We start from the raw sequence: 21,897 nt of genomic DNA on the forward strand, positions 1-21,897 counted from the left end.
CTCAGGCAGTAAAGAATGGGTGTCACTCAGCTACTTTTTACCTAGAGAATCCTAAATATTACTCGGGTAGCATGAAGTTTAAGTGTTATGTGGTAGTTTTAATCTTGTAGCAAAATTTTAAGCAAATGCCCTACTTGCTATGTGAACTATGTATCATTGAGTTCCAAGAAATATTAGTTATCCTTTGGCAAACTGACAGCCAGAGTTGGACATCAGAAAATTCATGGTAACATTGACTGGGATTGGGGACCTGAGAGAACACAGTCTCCTGATTTGAGATACCTAACTAGTATGAAGTTACTCTGATATAAGCCATACCCATTTTGTCTGCTATAAAAATGCAGCTGCTTCTCATGAGAGGGCAAGGTGAACCCTAGGGTGAGGAAGACAAGGACACAGAATCTATACAGATGGTTAGATAGCACAAAATTCTAGGCGCACATTTAGGATTTTAATTTACCACCACAAGATCTGTATTTAGTAAGAACTAAAATTGGTTCATTTCCAGGAAAAGAAAAAAAAAAGCTGATTTTTCTCAGTCCTTTTTGGCCTGCGAGTTCATGGACTTTTTTGGTTATTAAACAGTACACAGATTATACACGTGTTTTCTGAGTAGTCCTCCTCCTTTTCCTCCTCCTCAATATCTCCCTCCCCCTCCCCCTCCTTTTCTTCCCCCTTCTTACTCCTCCTCTTCTTCCTCATCCTCCTCTTCCTCCCCAGTCGACTCGCTTAAGGATACAGCAGAGAGGGCAGCTTTCAGGATAGAATGGCAAGTGTTGTATAGAGATGTCACATACACATATCTGAGGTACCCTGAGGAGCTACTGTGCACATGCCCAGTCCTTCCATATTAAGAGTGGCCAAAGGGGAATCTCTATTATTCTCAGATGCAGCCTTTTCTGGTGGACCACTTGTCTCCTAAAGTGAACAGTTGTCTGGGGCACTTAAAGGGATGTTGCTCTTTTCACGTGCACAAGATGGCAGAGTGGAAAGGGTCTGTAAGGCTGAACAGTGGAGCTGTTTTACTTTTCTGATCCTAAGACAAGTTTTATTAACTAAAATACAAATGAAATGCCACTACAGGGACCCACCAAGGTCTCTCTTGTGCTGTATCTTACAGTAGGAAGGGACTGTGGCTGCTTGTCTGCTTCTCTGATCTTTCAGGTGTTTACACTGATTTCTGACTCCTGTTTTTATTGATAAGATTAATTAGATTGACACTTTGCCTTCCCCTTGGGATCTAGTCAGTGAAAAATGAACCTGCTGGTTCAGGTCAAACTTGTACGTGAGCAAGGATTCCTGAGTACAGGAGAAAGACATTATATATATATTCAGCAATATTCATTATATATAGTATATGATATGATATATAATTATACACAATATAATCAGTAAAACTCATTATATATTATATGTATATAAATATATTATATATATTAACATGCATACACACGCACATCATGGTAGGAAAACTGCCTGAAATAAGAGAAGTAAAACATGGGGCAGCTAAATTTTAAAGAGCACTTTTTCCCCTTGAGATGCTTTGTTTGCTTTTCTTCAGTTCTTAGAATGAATTGCTAAAGCACTTCAAAATGTTTTTATTTTCATTCTAAAAATCTGCCCTTGTTTCTCTGACAAATTTCCCGTAAATTTAAACACATGTGAACATGTAGGTAAAAAATTTAAAAACCTATGAAGCCCAAATAAGTTCCCTATTAATAGATTTGCACTATGAAATTAGATTTAACAGATCCACAGACTAAAACTGATTTAATTGTAGTTCAACAGCCTCGCATTTCTGCTGAGTCTCTTCCACAATAGACTTGGGGGAAGAGAACAAAAGGAAAAAATAAAAAGTCAAAAAATAGGGATAAAAAGATCCTAAAAACAAAATGTGATGCCAGTTTTTAAATTTCTTTTGCATCATGATGTTACAGAAAAAAAGAAAAATTTCCTTGTTTGATGATACTGTTATAAAAACCACCAAAAATGGCTCCCACCACTTTGATTGAGCCAAATGCCCCTACTACAGCAAGGTATTTTACAGACAAATGGAGAAAAGACAAAACAAAACAAACAAATAAAACAACAACAAAATCACAGCAGCTGCAAGGAGCTGGAGGCCATGCTGGTCAGTGGTTGCATTAACTCTGGAAGGTTAGCTAAACCACTAGAAAGTGAGGAAGCTTGTGTGTATGTGTTTTTTAAAGATGGCCAGAAGAGTGATGGTGGCTGAGAAGACTGGAGCCCCAGGCTGCTTTCGCAAGACACAGCAGCCCAAGCCTAGCTTCTGGACCTACCTACTAGCCTCTCAAAAGTACAGGCCTGTGGAGCCACGGCCTTGGTGCAGAGTAGGTGGGGCAAAAGTGCCTGAGTGCGACAGGCAGGCACTAACTCAGACAACTTCATGACAGAAGTTCTAAAACATTTCTCACCTTCCAGTCCTTTTTCTGTTCTCATTCCTGATCTCCACTCAATTTCTACACATCAATCAGGTCTTACAATAAGTTCCAACTTCTAATTCTAAACACTCGTTTGGATGCAAATAATGCCAATGAACTCCCTCTCAATCAAAACAGAGCAGCTGCTTCTGTCAAAATGCCCTGGGCTGTTTAAGCCCAAAAGCAAGTCTAGAATATGGGGTTTGGTCCTCCCATTTCAGATTTAACTTGCCTTTTCTCCAAATGTTCTTTAAAGCCCTCTCCTGGGTCAAACCATCTGGTTGGCCCTCTGGCTCTGTGACAGGAAAAAAAGGAGAACAGAACATCCTAAAGGATAAATACAAAAATAAAGGTTAAAATTGAGCTGGTACGATTTCCTTAGAGACTTAAATACTATCATTTCCCTCTCTTCTCCAGCCACCATAAACTGCCTATGACCCCAGCTTTTCACTTAAAAAGATATTTATGCTTTATTTTAATATTTTGTTTTAATTTTGATACAGTTTTTACATGATACATAACATTTACATATCCACTTATAGTTAAAACTAGCTTACATTTGCACATAAAATTTTGAGAGAGAGAGAAAGAGAGAGAGAGACAGAGAGAGAGACAGAGAGAGACAGAGAGAGACAGAGAGAGACAGAGAGAGAGAGAGAGAGAGAGAGAGAGAGAGAGAGAGAGAGAGAGAGAGAGAGAGAAAGTGGAGAATCAAAGTTTCAGATTTCTAGAAGTTTGGAGTGAACAGATCTGATGCAGGTGGGTGGGGTCACTGCAAGCTGGGAGAGCCAACAGGCAGCAGTGGTAATGTGGTTGCCCAAAGCAAAGATGGTGGTGAGGTCATCTGTTCTGCTCTCTTTGCCCTTAGTCAAGATGGCAGGAGTTACATGATCACCCATAGCAAAGGCAGTGGTGAGGTCATCTGACATGTGTGTAGCAAAGAGGGTGCCTGCATATATGTTGCAAGGCATGGAGAAACCATGTGGTTTTTAGAGCAGTCATGCAAATTTCAAAAGGGTTCCAAATAACAAGGCAGACATACAAAATGTGTAAAACATATTTTAAACAGAATTACATCCATGTGGCCACACACCATTCACACATGAAGTAGACAGGAAACTTTCCCAGAATACACTGCCAGCCTGCAGTTTGGTGGGAAAGAGGGACCTGCCCTCTGGGCTGAATGGTACGATAGCAGTGGTGGCTTGAACAGGAGAGAGACAGAGAGAGAGAGAGAGAGAGAGAGAGAGAGAGAGAGAGAGAGAGAGAGAGAGAGAGAGAGAGAGAGAGAGAGAGAGAGAAAGAGAATATTCATTTTGAACAGGTGAGTGTAAAATGCTGTAGGATCCTGAGTGGCTGCAGTGGGCAGAGGGCCATTTAACTATGCCACAGGTTCCCGAGCGGGGGCAGGCAGTAGGCCCCAGAGCAGCCAGTCCCAGGCAGGGACGGTGCATGAGACCATGCTGCAGATCTCTGAAGGTGGCTGGTCCTGGGCAGGGAGCTGCATGGCAGGTGAGAGACAGAGACATGGATAGGCACACTATACAGAGTGAGGTTGGATATTTATTTAGTGGATTATGGAAGGGAAGGAGAGAAGGGAGAAGGGGAGAGGGAGAAGAGGAGAGGGAGAAGAGGAGGGAGAGAAAGAGATAGAGACACATAGAGAGACACATGCAGAGAAACAGTAGGAAGAAAGGGGAAGTGGGGAGAACGAAGAGAGGCAGATGCTGCCTCTTCGGGGGAGAGATGGAAAAGGAAGAGACTCAGGCTCCAAGCAGGAAGAAAGATCTGCCTGCCTAGTCAACAGGGGAGGGAGTGGGTGGGGCTTGTCTCTTAAAGGAACAGGACAGATCATTACATTCCCATCTCTTTTTTATAATAAAAAGGTAGGAGGTTAAGCACCACAGGTTAAAGGAATTGGGGTGCCGGATTTTCAAGATTGCTTCCTGCTTATTTGTGGGTGTTGTCTTTGGGGGGCACCTGAGAAGGCTGGGTGCTTGTCACATCCTGGCATAACTGGTCTCTTTGCTCCTGTCTGGTGTTTGTGGTATAGAAATGTCTGGTGTATCTTACACCTGTTTAAGATATTGGCAGAACAGAGGACAAAGTTAAGGAAAAAAATATTAGGACCAGGGAATTGAGAGGGGTGTATCTGACCTGTTTAAGGTGGATTCTTCATTTTGGCTCCCTGGAATTTAACAAAAATTCTTTGGGCTTGTGAAAACAGAAGTTTTAGACATATATATTGTATAAACAGCAGCATATTTATGCCAGAATGACTGTGACAGATATGTTTGTATAATGAAAAGTATTTTTGAGATTATGGAAGGCAGCATGTGAGAGAAATTTGTTAACTTGTTTTTGTCCTCATACCTTTATAACTTGCAGATCTTGTATTTGTATTTTACTGAAATTTGGTTAGTGAGGTTCTCCTTTTAAACTGTCAAAACCTCTCAGCTGTCAAACTGCATCAGAGATCTTTGGGAAGGATAAAATTTTACTTGAGTTACTGATTAAAAAGTGACAGAGAACTTACTTGGTTGGCACCTAGAGCAACTGCTCAGGGTCCTCCACATTCGTTGAAGGTCGTGTTTGCCTTTTGCTGTTTAGCGCTGGGCCTGCCAGGCTCTTGAAGATCCTGTGGTCTAAGAAATCTATAGGAAGACAAGCCTACCATGACCTGAGCAGCTAGGCTGTCAAGTCCAGTGATTCTGTCCACTGTCTGGTGATCTTTAGTTTAGATGAAAGGCAATTTTGCCTAGTGGTCAGCGCTTGGCAGTTGAAGCGAATTGCAGATGGATGTTGTTGTTTGCCCATTTGTCTTCTCTCTTTTTTGGAGGAAATAGAGTGCTGCTGCTAGGAGCCAACCTGTTTCTTTTTGTTATAATTTTTTTAATAATTAAATATTTAAATGCCATATTCCCCAGATCTCTGAACAGTTGAGGGCTATTTATCAGGTATAGCTACAGTATAGAATCTGCCTGGAGAGCTGGGTCCAAGCCTGACTATACTGGCTCTCAGCTTAACAGGTAAAATTTATACTCATAAAAAGACAGAAAGAAGTAAAAAACTGCTTGCAATAAAAGGTTAATGGCAGAACTGACAATAATAGAGAACAGCTTAATATATTTTAAATGAGGGTTGAATTAAGTGAACAGCTTAATATATTTTAAATGAGGGTTGTATTAAATATAAAGTATTTTTGTAAGAGACTTAAAAGTACATACCAGTTTAAAACATGAGACTTATTGTTTTTTGTAGTCTGAAATGAGATTCAAGAAAAAGACAATTATAACATTTAACAGTAAACATAGATTCATTTAAGTTACATGAATCAACATGCACACACAGAGTGAACAGGCATTGGTTGAAGTGGATGCTCTTGGTGGGCCCTATCAAAGGCATGCCACTGTACAAAACACACATGCAACAGAGTCAATAAGAAGAATTTAAAGAGAAAAACATAAGTAAATCAGGGAAACAGGCAGGGTATACCTCAGTAAAGATGGCAGGACATGGTCACTTGACCTGGCTCTCAGTTAAGACAGTGTTAAAGTCACCTGACTGATGTGGGAGTGTCATATATCAATCTGTTGATTTCATTGGTTAATAAACAAACTGCTTGGCCTCATAACTTAGAACATAGGTGGGTGGAGGAAACAGAACAGAATGTTGGGAGGAAGAGGAAGTGAGCTCAGAGACTCGACAGCTCTCCTCTCGGGGGCAGACGCCTCAGAGAGACGCCATGTCCCACTCCCGGGCAGACACACGCGATGAAGCTCCGACCCAGGATGGACGTAGGCTAGAATCTTCCCGGTAAGACCGGCGCTCACAGATTATTAGAGATGGGTTGATCGGTATATCAGAATTAGCCAGTAAGGGCTAGAGTTAAAGGGCCAAGCAGTGTTTAAATGAATACAATTTGTGTGTTGTTATTTCGGGGCATAAGCTAGCAGGCAGCCGGGGTGCTGGGGCCTCAGCCCCGCCACTCTTATTACTACACCTGACCTCAGTTAAGATGGTGTTAAGTGCTGCGCCAGCGCAGTCTGGAACCAAGAATCTCGGCAGGGGATGTCCAGGTTGAATGAATGCACAGAGCACGAGGTTGAGGTGGAACAACTTGCTTTACTGTCTTGCTTCGGCTGGCTTTTATACCATGGCACCAAATGAGGAGGGGACTGCGAAGGGACTGTAAACCGACCCTGGCAGAGATCAAGGAAGGGTCATCATGCACTCAAAATTCCTTCCCCCGCTCCAGGAGCAGAGGGAATTTATTATGTTTTCCTTGCAGATAAGCACCTCAAATGTGGGCAAGGATGTCAACTAGGGGCTGCAGTTCCCACAGGTAAGGTCACCTGACCTCAGTCAAAATGACAGTGCTCACATGTTGTATGGAAAAGCCACTGAGTTAAGTTAGGGTCCGATGCCCCAACATAAAAACTACTTTTCCCTAACTGGACCAGTGCTGAGGCGTGGGGGAAAAAATGAGACACAGTTCACACAGCAATATTGGAAAGGAGTTTCAGGCTTCATTTATTCCTGAAGATCACCTGTGTTTTTTATTCAAACACCTTTTATTCCCCTCGGTAAAATAAGGTGGAAACTCATTAATATTCTCTTTCTGGGGATGTAGCATCACACCTGCAACTCAGTCACCAGCTTGGAATCCACACCTCTCCCCAGGTGATCTACATAATAACAAAAGAGAAGGAGCAGTAGTACATCCTGAGGCTTTTGTTAGGTAGCCACAGCTTGTCTGGCAGAATAGTGACTGCCTTGGAGATCAAGCATGACCAGAGAACTTGGCTGTAAATATCTTGTCTGAAATATGGGCCTATAGTTAAGATGGCGGTGAAGTCACCCAACTTCAGTTAAGATGGCGGTAAGGTCACCTGATCTCAGTAAAAATGACATCAATCTCATGTTGTATGGAAAAGCCACTCAGTTAAGATGACAGTGAAATCACTAACCTCAGTCAAAATGGCAGCAGTCACATGTATGGAAAAGCCACAATTTTTGAGCTGCAGGGATTTTAAGTTTAATAATAAGAGAGACCTAGAGGTGTGTTCCACCCTGTTGCTGAGCTGCCATGCCACAAGCTGCGGCAGGAAGCAAAAGGCTGGAATTGAAAACAGCCGCCTTGTGGATCTGACCAATCTTGTTGGCAGCAGTAGCAATGGCAGGGACAGTTTGAGGAATCTCCTTCCATTTGCCTGTGCTCTGACAGTAGTTAGAAAGCTCCCGTAAAAGTGGAGCTGGCGGGACACTGGCGGAGTGAGGGAAGGAGCTGAAGAATTAGGACATTAAGACCTGGGGTTTTGGGGCATCTGTCCCAGGGGGAATGGACATGGATGGCTTGCTACCCATAGCTGAAACCCTGTAAACCTGCGAAATGAAACAGCAACACCACAAGGCCTACAGGGAGATGTCTATTCCTCTATAGGTAGGGTGTAAATTGGTGTGAATCCGTGGGAGAGCATCTCCTGCCTCCTGGTGGTGTGCTATTGCCTGACTGGATCTGGTCAAGGTGACTCGCGGAAGACAGAGAAGCCAGAGGCTCCCTCCGAGTGGCCTTTACCAAACCAAAAACAAAAACAAACAACACGGTGGGGTGGGGGGGGGGGGAGAAAAGAAAAGAGAAAAAAGAATCTGAGGGACTCTGAGCCTCCAGTTGCAGGAGGACTTACCCCGGGTCAAGGGCTTAGCTGAGTCTTAATGGATGTAACCCGTAAGTCACACTGGGCCCTTTAACATTCAGGCACTTCTGCCTGAGGGCATGCATAATTCTAGAACCCAAAAGTGCAGCCTTATTTGTGGCTGAATAATTACAGTGAGTGGATCAGAACATTCCAGGCAGAGGAAGGATCCTGCCTCAGACATGCTTAGCCACAGTGGGAGGCACCAGGTGTAGGAGCCAACCATGATAAGCTAAAAAGAAACAGACCACCTAAAGTAAGTCCTTCACTTCCTACCATTATCACCTGCCAGTGTAGGCCTCAGCTGTTGATAAGTTTAATGGAGGCCTGATTCTCAGTAGTTTACCCTGAAGCAATATCTGGTTACAGGAAGGACCACAAACTGAGATTACCCCAGCACCACCCAAGAACAGAACATCCAAAGGAAATGCCCAATGTTCCAACCTATGTAGATGAGGATCACCTGCCAGCACACAATCACCTGGACACCCCTAGACAAATGTCAGCCAATCAAGGGTCTGGAACCTCAGAAACCCCTCACACCCACCTTTAAAACTATAAAAACCCAACTTTAACTTAGCTCAGGGCTCTCCATTATTCTAATACATTGGACATGATCAGAGAACGAGTTTGCAAACTTGCATAAAATAAAGGCTCTTTGCTTTTACATATGGGACTCAGGCTCCTTGCTGGTTTGGTGGGGACTTTGCGGATCAGGGTATAACACAGGAAGCTCCTGCAGCAGGCAAGAGAGAGGGTCAGATAATCAAAGAGAACACAAAAAAAGAGCAGAGGCCTTACTTTCACTGGCAGAATGTAAACAGGTATGTAATTTGACTTATAAGGTGTGGGAGTGACACAATTTCCATGAGTGAGGTAGAAAAGAAAAAGTTCTGGTGACTGAACTCCAGCATCCCAGAGGTTGAGTATGGACTGTGACTCAAACTGACCTTGAGGCATCACCTACAAGGTCCAGGAGCTTTGGGAATGGGTCAGCACAAGGTGGGATCAGGGACCTGAAGGGCTTTAAGCACAATAGGCATGTAGTTGACCACTACTGGGTCTTTTCACACATGAAACCACAGCCAAGATGAATCTATGTTCATGGGGGCATGGCCAGAAGCAGGGGTAGGGACCCACTGTTAGTGCTGATATTGTACGAAATTTCATTGCTAAGTATTGGTCTGGGCAGTTTTGTGTCCAGGTGCCTCAAGCTGTCTGCCCACTGGCAGGCAGAAGGAACATGGAGAGAGCCTGGCTGATTCATACACCAATGTAAGATACAGCTTGAGAGAGAACTCGGTGGGTGCCATGGTAGGTGAGGAACTGCAGCAGGTAACAATATATGCCATGCAGAGAGAGCGAACTTGAGTGTGTAATTTATTTCAGAAAAGGGTATTGTGGGGGGTCGGGGGGAGAAAAGGGAGAGATATAGACACAGAGAGGGGAGAGAAAGGAGGGGGAGAGACAGAGAGCTGCCTCTTTAAAAGAATGGTGGGAAGGAAAGGAAACTGGAAGTGGTCAGAGTATGTCTCTTAAAGGGACAGGGTACCTTCTGCTATGAACGCAGGCACAGTATGTGAAGTGCTGTGCCAGGGTGTGCCTGAATACTAACACCTACCTCTCTCCCATTCCTCCATCCAAAAAGGTAGAATTCCTGTTAATGCTCCACTTCCTGTCTCTCTGTACAGGCTTCTAGACCTCTATGGTTAATTAGAAGCTAGCTCCACCCTCCAAATCCAAGCAAGCTTTATTTGTTGGAACACAAACAAAACATCACAGAACAGGAAGGTGCCAGGAAATAAAGATAGAAAAGACAGAGAAGATAAAAGCTGGGGTCAGAAGATATAGGACAAGCTATATCTTATGCCAAATAAGATTATTGAGAAGTACAGCATTGCTGGACATGGTGGTGCATGCCTTTAATCCCAGTACTTGGGAGGCAAAGCTAGGTGGATCTCTTAGTTCTGTAGAGCAAATTTCAGAACAGCCAGGGCTACAGAGTGATCATGTCTCGAACCCCCCCCCCCCAAAAAGTACAGTATATTGTATACTATTTACAGGGAAGAAATGGGACAAAGTCAGCATTCACCTTACTTTAACTCTCATTTTCACTAGCAAACAAGAACAGGAAGCTTAAACTAATAAGGCAATCAAAAATAACTTTATTCTTTGTTTCATGAAAATCCCAAGTTCATTCAGATTGAGTGGGTAATCCCAATTAGAATGCCACAGTATCTTGAAACATGTTACAAGTTAGATATGAGTCATTCTCAAGTGTTTACAGAATGATAAAATTCTCCTAATCAGCATAAACAATACATGCTTTCCTAATTCCATTTGTAAAAGGAAAACATCTCCACCTAATGAACCTTGCAGTAAAAGTAGCAACATTTTGAAATACCAAGAATGCCCAAATCACCCAGTCAGAACAACAAGAAGAAAAGGTTCCCAACTTCTCCGACCTGCACTTCAATGAGGGTACAGCTCTTAGATGTGACTCCGCCCAACCTGATGTTGGTTGGAAATTGCCAGTGCACTAGAATGTGTGCTGGTCAGGGCAGGAGTGCCACTGTTTGGGGGATCGTGGCCTCACACCTCTCAATCTCATCTCTCTGCATAGGGAAAACGTACGATATGGGATCCTGCTTAACAACTCTGGCAAAAAAACTTGAAGACTTCCACCTTGGTGGTTTCAGCATGGGCTCTCGGGCCCCACAGGAACTCATGGCTGGGAGGATCACTATCTGGCACCAGCCTGTACTCCAGATACCCTTCCTGCACAAAATGTTCAGTGATGAGTCTCCTGGGCTCCCCGCACAAGAAATGATCCCTCCCAGCATAGAGCCCCATCCTATTCAATATACGCCACAACACCTCCTCACTGACACAGTCGTCCTCTATGAAGATGATGCACAGTATGACTATTACCAGGCCTGTCTTGGGTATGCCTGGGAAACCATGCTGCATCCCATCATAGGTGATCCCAAGAGCATGGACAAGAGAGTAAGAGTGGACAAGGGGGTTCCCAAGGGGGTTATTTTCTATTATCTCAAGGCCAAACATCAGCCGCATGCAGTCAGCGGCCTTCGTAAAGATCACGGAATAGTGTGCCTCATGATCTCCGATGACCATGTGCAGAATTTCTGCCCTAGTCGTTATCTCCTTCCTCCTGTATTTGAGGAGAAGGAAGAGAACCAAATCCACACTCTTGCTATTGAGCCCATTCTGCAGTGGAGACTCGGGGTTAACCACATGGCTAGCATGATTGCCAGAGGCCTGAGCAGACGGTGCCACTGCAATGAAGCCCATGGCGGTGGGAGAAGAGGCTCTCTGAGCACTGTGGGGAGAACCCAGCATTCCTCCAAGAGACACACACCCCGAGGTGGTGGCAGTGGCCTCCTCCTCCCCTGCCTCGGATAGGGGGACCTGGGCTCCCACCAGACCTCTTGCCTCCCTTTGGGATTGAGCGCTGTCAGGGAGGTGGAGGCCCTGGCTGGTCTCGGTAGGATCCATGCTGAGTTCCCTTGGGAACACAGGCAGGACAGGCAGGTGCGGTTCACAGAGATGAAGACTCACAGACCTGGGGGAGGAAGGGAGAGGATGAGAGGACTCTGACAGTTATTCCCTGGGCAACTCTCAAAAAGCACCTGTCACAGGATTTTGCCTGGGGAGTGCACTTATGGCCAAAGTACTCTGGTACTGCTTGTGCCTCTGAGAGGCTGGAAGCTCCCCAGGTGTGTGCTTCTTCTCGTGTAAAGTCTCAAAACAAGTTTCTGTGTCTCTGAGAGGAACAGAAGGCAGTGAGGACACCTTAGACCTCCTGACACCTGTTCGTGGGGGCAGAAGTTAAGAGAGCTAAAAGAGCTAGGTTGATTCAGTGTGACTCATTTGGTCTAGAACAGTCTACCAGCCCGATTCTCACCTATACCAATGGCTTGTTCCAGGAGCTTCCCTGTGACCCCTGGGTCCCACGTCTTTAAGGCAAGAGACAATGCCTATAAGAAAGAAAGAAGAATGGGAGAGGGGAAGAAAGTCTCCATTTTCCCACAGCCATCAGGAAGGCAGGTAGGTAGGCAGTACTCTCTGTCTTTGGCTGATGGGACTCTCTCAACTCTCACCATGATTCCTCACAGACCCGAGCCTCCCTCTGATGACCCAGGCCAAGGTGCTCTTAGCAGGCACCTCAGCTCCCTTAGACTATTCCCTGGAACCAGGGCAGAAGACTCAGCCCTGCAGCCCCTCCCAGGACTGTCTGTGAGACAGGGCTTCAGGGAAGTCCTTGGAGGGACCACTGTCTCCTTCACTTGCCTCCTGGGATCCTTTCCTGGAACTTCCCAGGGGCTGACTTAACCAAGAACTCGGCTCAGACAAGGTCTCCTGCTCCGGTGAAATTCCATACCTGGCGGCCCTATAACCATCCTCTCAGGAGAAAAGAGCTGGTGGCACAGCTCATCAACTCCTGTGGGGGAACAGCCATGATGGCCATGTGTTCAGGGCTCATCTCTACAGGGCTCCCACCTCTACAAGGACTCTAGCGCGCTGAAGTATGCAAACCCTTGGTCCCCCTGGGCATCGAATCCGGGTCGTACCCAGCGAATGAGGACCTTTGGCTCTTCCCTTCAGATTCAGTCCTCAGGGGAGGCCCACACTCTGCAGAATCCCGCTGCTCTCCAGACGTGGCTGCCACTGCTGATCTGATATCAACCCTAGGAACAAAATCATCATTCCCGGTAGAATTCTCAACCCAAGTCATGCAGTCCAAGAAGCCAGGCACAGAAGACCCCACTCGCACCCTCCCACCCATCCCCCCACCCTCCCCCCCGCATGAGAAGAGGGGTGCCCATGCTTTATGAAGTCTTCTTGTTTGGGGAACAGGGCCCTCTTTGCATGTTCATTTCCGACCGTGACAGCTCACCTGGAGTCCTGATGGAAAATGAATATCACCTCTGGCGATCAGGCCTGCTCCCCTCTGGGCTGTGGTGGTCCCCGACGCTGAAAAGGCTCACAGCCTTGAGAAAGGACACAGATGTGAATTTGTCTCGACTCTGGATATGCCAGGGCCCCGACTGCTCAAGACGGACAAAGGGGGCAGGCCCTGCATTTTCTCACACATTCTGAAGTTTCCTTCCTCCTTGTTCCTCACAATGCCCTTCCTGACTCTCAGATCCATCTTTCAGGTCCAAGCCACTTGTGAGCGTCCACCTCATCCCCTCAACCCCAAGTCAGAGGTGACACCTGCGTTCCACAGTCGACACCATAGCTAGTCTGTGCTGACAGCAAGGGCTGCTTTTATAAGTCTTATATCAGAGGTCTGACTGTTTCCTCCTTGATGGCCCTGGATCCTTCCCACTACATCTCTGAGGCCTTATCCTAGGACAAATCCCTCTCCTCCTTCACAGAGTGCAGTAGAAGGAACGGCACAGCGCATACAAGGAGGAAGGAGGGGGAAACAGGTTAATTCCTCCAGGTGCACCACAGTGGAAATACCATCTGGGTACCTTCTAGGCAGAGCGCATTTCTTCAGTCCAGTAGGGTCCCACAGACATGCTGAATGCAAAGCCAGTGTCAGGTTAACCGGACCTCTTAAAAGTCACTCCTTTGAGAGGAGCGGAGGTGGTGGTGGCACAAACCTTTCACCCCGACACTAGCGAGGCTGAGGCAGGCAGACCTCCCTGACTTCGAGGCCAGCCTGGTCGACTCAGCTGGTTCCAGGACAGCCCAATCTCACACCAAGGAACCCTGTCTCAAGAAACAGAACAACAAACCAAAGAGGAGAAAAACATCACTCCTTTGTCTACAGTGACTGACTTAGTTCAATGCTTTTAGGGCAACTGGGCCCTCATTTGTTGCAGTGCTCACTACCGGAACACAGTAGAAACTCTGTAGGCCCCTCTCTCTGGAGCTTCTTCCCCTGTCTACTCTTCCCCACTGACTTTGACCATGGAAATGAGAGGAGCTTCTGTCTAGGCAACTCTTGAACTTGCTCCTAGCCAACTCCAAAGTTAAGGCCAACTCCAAAGCTAAGCAAAGGTTCAACACTAGCATGTTTGACAACTTTCTCTTCTAAAGGGGCCTCTGACGACCCAGAAACTGCTCATCTCCACTCAGAAAACATGGCATGGCCTTCACGCTTCTAGTCAGGTCACAAAATGGCTCCAGGCTCCCAATTCCAGGGAGCAGGAAGAGCCCTCTGACTGACCCCAGGCACCACAAATTAGGACATTGGCCTAAAGGTGCCCAATGCAGCATGAGATGCCTGATGGTCTCCCTCCTGGGAACCTCACAAAATGCCCCCAGGCCCCAGATGTAGGAAGCCCAGCCTGATGGTCTCCCTCCTGGGAACCTCACAAAATGACTCCAAGTCCCCCAGGCCTCAGATGTAGGAAGCCCAGCCTGATGGTCTCCCTCTTGGGAACCTCACAAAATGGCTCCAAGCCCCCCAGGCCCCGGATGTAGGAAGCCCAGCCTGATGGTCTCCCTCCCGGGAACCTCACAAAATGACTCCAAGCCCCCCAGGCCACAGATGGAAGGAGCCCAGCCTGATGGTCTCCCTCTCGGGAACCTCACAAAATGACTCCAAGCCCCTCAGCCCCGGATAGAAGGGGCCCGCTTTAGCCCTCACCCTTCAACCTTCTAGGCCCTTAAGAAAATGGCTCCAAAACCCCATATCCTGATGCCGGCGGCGCTTCGTCCATCCCTCACACCCTTCAGTACCCTCAGAAAATGCCTGTGAGACCATCAATGCCTGGACACCCTTCTGGTCCCCAAGGAAGATGGCTTCGAGCCCTTCCAGGTACCCAGATGTAGGAAGATGAGCCTGGCTGGGTCCTTGTGGACCTCACAAAATGGCTCTGAGGCCCCCATCCCGGGATGTAGGAAGCCCAGCCTGATGGTCTCCCTTCCGGGAACCTCACAAAATGACTCCAAGCCCCCATCCCCGGATATAGGAAACCCAGCCTGATAGTCTCCCTCCTGGGAACCTCACAAAATGACTCCAAGCCCCCATCCCCGGATGTAGGAAGCCCAGCCTGATGGTCTCCCTCCCGGGAACCTCACAAAATGGCTCCAAGCCCCTCAGCCCCGGATAGAAGGAGCCCTCTTTGGCCCTCACCCTTCAACCTTCTAGGCCCTAGGAAAATGGCTCCAAACCCCCATATCCTGATGCCGGAGGCGCCTCGTCCATCCCTCACACCCTTCAGGGCCCTCAGAAAATGCCTGTGAGACCCTCAATGCCCAGACACCCTTCTGGTCCCCAAGGAAGATGGCTCCAAGCCCTTCCAGGATCCCGGATGTAGGAAGTCGAGCCTGGCTGGGACCTTCTGGAGCCTAACAAAATGGCTCTGAGCCCCACTAGGAAGCCCAGCCTGATGGTCTCCCTCCCGGGAACCTCACAAAATGACTCCAAGCCTCCATCCCCGGATGTAGGAAGCCCAGCCTGATGGTTTCCCTCCCGGGAACCTCACAAAATGACTCCAAGCCCCCATCCCCGGATGTAGGAAGCCCAGCCTGATGGTCTCCCTCCCGGGAACCTCACAAAATGACTCCAAGTCCCCCAGGCCTCGGATGGAAGGAGCCCAGCCTGATGGTCTCCCTCCCGGGAACCTCACAAAATGACTCCGAGCCCTGCTAGGTCCCCGGATGTAGGAGCCCAGCCTGATGGTCTCCCTCCCGGGAACCTCACAAAATGGCTCCAAGCCCCTCATGCCCGGATAGAAGGAGCCCGCTTTGGCCCTCACCCTTCAATCTTCTAGGCCCTTAGGAAAATGGCTCCAATCCCCCATATCCTGATGCCAGAGGCGCCTCGTCCATCCCTCACACCCTTCAGTGCTCTCAGAAAATGCCTGTGAGACCCTCAATGCCTGGATACCTGGAGCGCGATGTGGCCTACACCCTTCTGGTCCCAAAGAAAGATGGCTCCGAGCCCTTCCAGGTCCCCGGATGTAGGAAGACGACCCTGGCTGGATCCTTCTGGAGCCTCACAAAATGGCTCGGAGCCTCACTAGGTCCCCGGATGTGGATGCTGCCAAAGCTTGAGGGGGCTTCTTCCCACCGTCGCTCTCACCTTGGATGGAAGACTGTGAACACATACAGTCGAGCCTGTATGCTCTAGGCCTGTGTGCTTCAGATGTGGCTTCTGGGACCCCACGTCAATTCAGCTGGGCTTCTCGGATACCACGTCAATTCAGCTGGGCTTCTCGGACACCACGTCAATTCAGCTGGACTTCTGAGACCCCACGTCCATTCAGCTGGGCTTCTCGGACCCCACATCCATTCAGTTGGGGCTTCTGAGACCCCACGTCCATTCAGCTGGGCTTCTGAGACCCCTCGTCCATTCAGCTGGGCTTCTGAGACCCCACGTCCATTCATCTTGGCTTCTGAGACCCCACGTCCATTCAGCTGGGCTTCTCGGACACCATGTCCATTCAGCTGGGCTTCTGGGACACCATGTCCATTCAGCTGGGCTTCTGAGACCCCACATCCATTCAGCTGGGCTTCTGAGACCCCATGTCCATTCAGCTGGGCTTCTCGGACACCATGTCCATTCAGCTGGGCTTCTGAGACCCCACATCCATTCAGCTGGGCTTCTGGGACACCACGTCTATTGAGCTGGGCTTCTGGGACCCCATGTCCATTGAGCTGGGCTTCTGGGACTCCACATCCATTGAGCTGGGCTTCTCGGACCCCACGTCCATTCAGATGGGCTTCTGAGACTCCACGTCCATTCAGCTGGGCTTCTCGGACCCCACGTCCATTCAGCTGGGCTTCTGAGACTAAACTTCCATTCATCTGGGCTTCTGCGACCCACGTCCATTCAGCTGGGCTTCTGAGACACCATATCCATTCAGCTGGGCTTCTGAGACCCCAGTCCATTCAGCTGGGCTTCTGATACCCCACGTCCATTCAGCTAGGCTTCTGAGACCCCATGTCCATTCAGATGGGTTTCTGGGACTCCACGTTCATTCAGCTGGGCTTCTGAGACCCCACGTCCATTCAGCTGGGCTTCTGAGACCCCCATGTCCATGAAGTTGTGTTGTAGGAGCTGTGGGCTTAGTTCCTGCCACCCAACTCCCAGCCGCCTGGCTAGCTTATGCCCCAAAATAACAACACACACATTGTATTCATATAAACACTGCTTGGCCATTTCTATTAATGTGTGTAGCACCACGAGGTGGTGACTTACCAAGGAGATTCTAGCCTACGTCCTTCTTGGGTTGGAGCTTCATCGTGTCTGTCCTGGAGAGCAGAGGCATGGCATCTGCCTCACTTCTTCTTCCTCCCAGCATTCTTTTCTGTGTATTCCACCCACCTATGTTCTAACCTGTCAGGCCAAGCAGTTTCTTTATTAACCAATGACCTTCCTCTATCATTTCCCCTTTTTCTGTTTAAACAAAAAATGAAGGCTTTAACTTTAACATAGCAAAATTATATATATAACAAAACAGGTATAAAGCAAGAATTACAGTTACAATATTTACATATACTTTATCTTTTATCATAACAAAGGAAAACAACTATAATTATCTATTCAACTCCATCAAAGACTCCAGAAGGATATAATATAACCTAAGTAAATGAGAAGTAAGCAACTTCCAAAACTCTAGAAATCACAGAGACATCTTGCTGCCTGGACAGTCACCCAAAGTTCCTCTGTACCGTTGGGGCATCCATCTTCGGCCTACAGGCCCATTGTTTCCAGCAGACATTTCCACAAAGCAGGAAATTTCAAAGACAGTTCAGTCACTATCTGCTTTGTCCTGCAGAATGTCTTGCAGACACTTTCATGAACCCCGAAAGACCATCTCACCTTTAGGCAAGTTCAGCAGTCCTCTCTCTGCAGGTTCTCTGTGTCCAGTTTATGCAACAGTCCAGCCAAGAACAGTTCCTTGCCCAAATGGCTATCAAACTGCATAAGGATCTTCTTCAATGCCCATTGTCCTCTTGAAGTAGATTGGTGCTGCCAGGAGCAGACATGTCCCGTTGTCATGAAAAGCCCTAAGTAATTAAAACATTAAATGTCATATTCTGTAGTCTTTGAAAGATATGATGAATGCCTATCTGAACTATATCTATGCACATCTAGAAAATCTAACATAACTACAAGCTTGTATATTATCAATGATTATCCATCAACAACCTATATACATTACATTTTTAAATGAACTACACAATCACAATACCTTAATCAATATCAGAAATACATATAACAAAATTGACCTTAAAATCCACACCAATGCAAATTATTCATATCTCTATCATATCCCCCTTTAAATGTAAAAGAACATTTATAAACAATATTTGGGAATATGGGTGCAGTTATTTCTCTCCAAACTGCTCCCTGCTGAATGGGGGCGCTGTTATTCGGGTCTTTCATGGTATAACCTGTGTGCTAGATTCATCTCAGTCAGCAGTCGAGTGAAGTAATTTTTTGAAGGTGTTCACAGCAACCATTTAGGAGGGCATGGTCTATCATACCCTATTGGGATAGAAGCAATAAACAGGGTCTCATCCTCTGTGAAAACAAAGAAGAAACTCCTTCCCAAAGCATCATGTCCTTAGATCCAAATTTTAAAGTCAAGGTATTTTCAAAATATCTATCTTGGGTAAGTTCAACAGCATTTATAAACAAATATCTTTTAGCAGCTATTGCTCCTTCTTCAGCATTCAAACAATTCAAAGAGAGCATAATAGCATACAGTATCAAGATTCTCTGTATTTTCCATCTTTGTGCAGTTTAATTTTAACCTCTATTTCGTTTATTTTTACTTTTTTTTGATATAGGTTCTTTGTATATCTTTGTCCTGGAATAACTCCATAGACCATGCTGTCCTTGAACTCTCAGAGATCCTTCTGTCTCTGCCTCCCAGGCATTGGGATTAAAGATGTGTCCTACCACACCTTGAAGTCACAGAGGTCAATCTACCTCTGCCTCCCAAGTGTTGGGATTAAAGGTGTATACCACCACACCCAATTACTCTCTTTTTTTGTTTTTTACTTTAAGAACTTTAACTTTTAGCCTGCATTTATTTTTAACATTCTGTAAATCATTTAAAGGGTTTTTTTGAATCTCACTTTACTATATCTCTCTCTCTTTTTCTGACCACATGAGCCTTTAAATTACTGAGCAATATGGGTAGGATTAAAGCCGTGACTTTGGCGGCTGGATCTAGCCCATTACTTAGCTTTCCAGCCTCATGGTGGAGGTACCGCTGGAGCTATTTTTGTTGCCACAGCTCTTTGGCATTTCAAAGTCCCTGCCAGCAAGCAAGCTGCAGCAGTGTGCTTAATCACAGGGACCGCCTGCCTGAAAGAGTCAGAGTTTGCCTTGGCAGGACAGCCCAGAAAGCCAGCATTTTCAAACAGCGCAGCTTTTTTCCTGCTATGGCTGAAAACCGAAAGGCAACCATTCAGCTTTTCATCAACACTGTTCAAGTGTTTCATGGCAGGACCTCTTAAAAGAGCTGCAAGATTTTGCAGTTAAAGCTGAGTCAGGAAGCCTCTCTTAGATAAGAGCACTTGCTTGCCTACAGCAAGCAGAGCAGACCCTAGAAACTGCTGCTACCAAGAAAACATGCTTTGCTCTATTTTTTTCCAAGCTTTCTCAGGCTTTTTGTGAATGTAATTATCCATGTGGGTGCCATTCTGTTGAAGGACCTGTGGGCTGCATTCCTGCCACCCAGCCCCCAGCCACCTGGCTAGCTTATGCCCCAAAATAGCAACACGCAAATTGTATTCATATAAACACTGCTTGGCCATTTCTATTAATGTGTGTAGCACCACAAGGTGATGAATTACCAGGGAAATTCTAGCCTACGTCCTTCTTGGGTCAGAGCTTCATTGCATCTGACTTGGAGAGCAGAGGCATGGCATCTGCCTCACTTCCTCTTCCTCCTAGCATTCTGTTCTGTTTACTCCAACCACCTATGTTCTAACTTATCAGGCCAAGCAGTTTCTTTTTTAACCAATGACCTTCCTCTATCACAGTTGGGGTTCTGAGACCCCACGTCCATTCAGCTGGGCTTCTGAGACCCCAGGTCCACTCAGCTGGGCTTCTAGGACCCCACATCCTTTCAGCTGTGCTTCTGAGATCCCACGTCCATTCAGCTGGACTTCTGAGACCCCATGTCCATTAGGCTGGGCTTCTGAGAGGCCATGTCCATTCATTGGGGCTTCTGAGACCCCCACATCCATTCAGCTTGGCTTCAGAGACCCTATGTCCATATTGCCCGAGAAAGCCACATGTCTCCACATCTCTGGGACCTCAGAAGTGGACCCCAAGAGGGAAGGCTGATGGTCCACGTGGAGGGAAAGAGGATAGTTACCACAGGATAACCCTGTTTGGGGCAGCACACACCACACTGACTTCACTAGGCTCCTGGGGACCCGCTGACCACAGCCGGCCTTCCAGGGTCCACTCTGGACCTACTTGCACCCTGTCATTTAAGTGACCCTCTTTTCCTCAGTGAATGCCTTCTAGAAGTTGGAGCCTAGGCAGAGCAGTAACAGAACCAGATGGTTCCTGTTTGCTCATGTGGGCCCTGCTTGTGTCTAGGCTGTCCACAGGCAAGGGCTGCCTTGTAGGGGTCTGCTTCTCTTCAAAGGGCCCATTTCTTGCTTCCTGAAGGGCTCACCTCCACTCTGAAAGTGTGTTATGGCCATCTCTCTTTCTGAGAGCTCTCAAAGTGGTCCCCATTCCACCCCTAACCAGAATATACATGGTGACAGGTGGAGAGGAGACTCCATTCTGCCTATTGCAATAAGGCGACCCCAGACCTCCAGGTGCTGTGGGAGCTCCTTCAGCTCCTTCAGTCAATATCCTTTAAGATACCAGCCCACTTGGGCATGGTCTCTTTGGCTCTAAAAAGCAGCAATAGGCCGGGCAATGGTGGTGCATGGCTTTAATCCCAGCACTCGGGAGGCAGAGGCAGGCGGATCTCTGTGAGTTCAAGGCCAGCCTAGTCTCCAAGAGCTAGTTCCAGGACAGGAACCAAAAGCTACAGAGAAACCCTGTCTCAAAAATCCAAAAAAAAAAAAAAAGAAAGAAAAAAAAAAAGCAGCAATAGCCATGTGCTTGCTCTCTTGCTTCTGGCTCCACTTCTGGCTACTAGTCTCCTTTCCTGGTTGTGCAGAGGGCTGTTGTCTAGGATGGTGATCTGTAAGTTTTTTCCATTTAAATAAATAACCCTTTTATTAATCATAATTCCAAACTGGTGTGGGGTTGTTTTGTGACTAATGGCATCATCTGGTGCCCAACATTTGGTTTTAGAACTGCCCCCCCCCCAGCTAGGCTGTCTGCTATCAGCTTGGCTTGGCACAAGCCCTCCCTCAGCCACAGTCTGTTCATGGAGCCAGCAGTTCAACACAGAATATTGCTCAGTAGCTTTTCTTCCTGCAATTCTTTATATTTTTTCTTTACAGGCCTCAGATTTCTTCAAGTCCCTCCATACCCTATTGTTTGACTCCTCATGTGGATTTAAACTCCACACCTCCCAAGCTTCACAGGCCTAGACAGTCTCTGGCTGCTTGGTTTGCTCTTTTCTGAGTGGCTTTTAAGTCCCCCTTGCAGCACAGTGCTTAAGCAGCATGAGTCAGAGCACAACCGGTTGCCGAATGCTGCAACCCCTCATGGCGAATCTTTGTCACTTGGAGGCATAAGCAGTTTCCGGTTGCTGTTCTCTACCCCTGGATTCTGGGTTTCTGGTTCCATGTATGAAATTAATTTAATTACATTTACTTGGTTGAGCAACTCATATTTCCCA

At 46.9% G+C, this 21,897-nt stretch overlaps 1 protein-coding gene across 1 annotated transcript; it reads right to left on the reverse strand.

The window, feature by feature from the left end:
- Nucleotides 1-10,786: 10,786 nt before the first annotated feature.
- LOC121440218 (melanoma-associated antigen 10-like) lies at nucleotides 10,787-11,653 on the reverse strand. The gene has a single exon (XM_041640952.1). It carries the CDS (start codon nucleotides 11,651-11,653, stop codon nucleotides 10,787-10,789), a length of 867 nt encoding a protein of 288 aa, XP_041496886.1.
- Between the last annotated feature and the right edge of the window lie 10,244 nt (nucleotides 11,654-21,897).

This window comes from Microtus oregoni, unplaced genomic scaffold (assembly GCF_018167655.1).
Source record: "Microtus oregoni isolate MIOR12 unplaced genomic scaffold, Mior012 000067F_000, whole genome shotgun sequence".
Taxonomy (NCBI): domain Eukaryota; kingdom Metazoa; phylum Chordata; class Mammalia; order Rodentia; family Cricetidae; genus Microtus; species Microtus oregoni.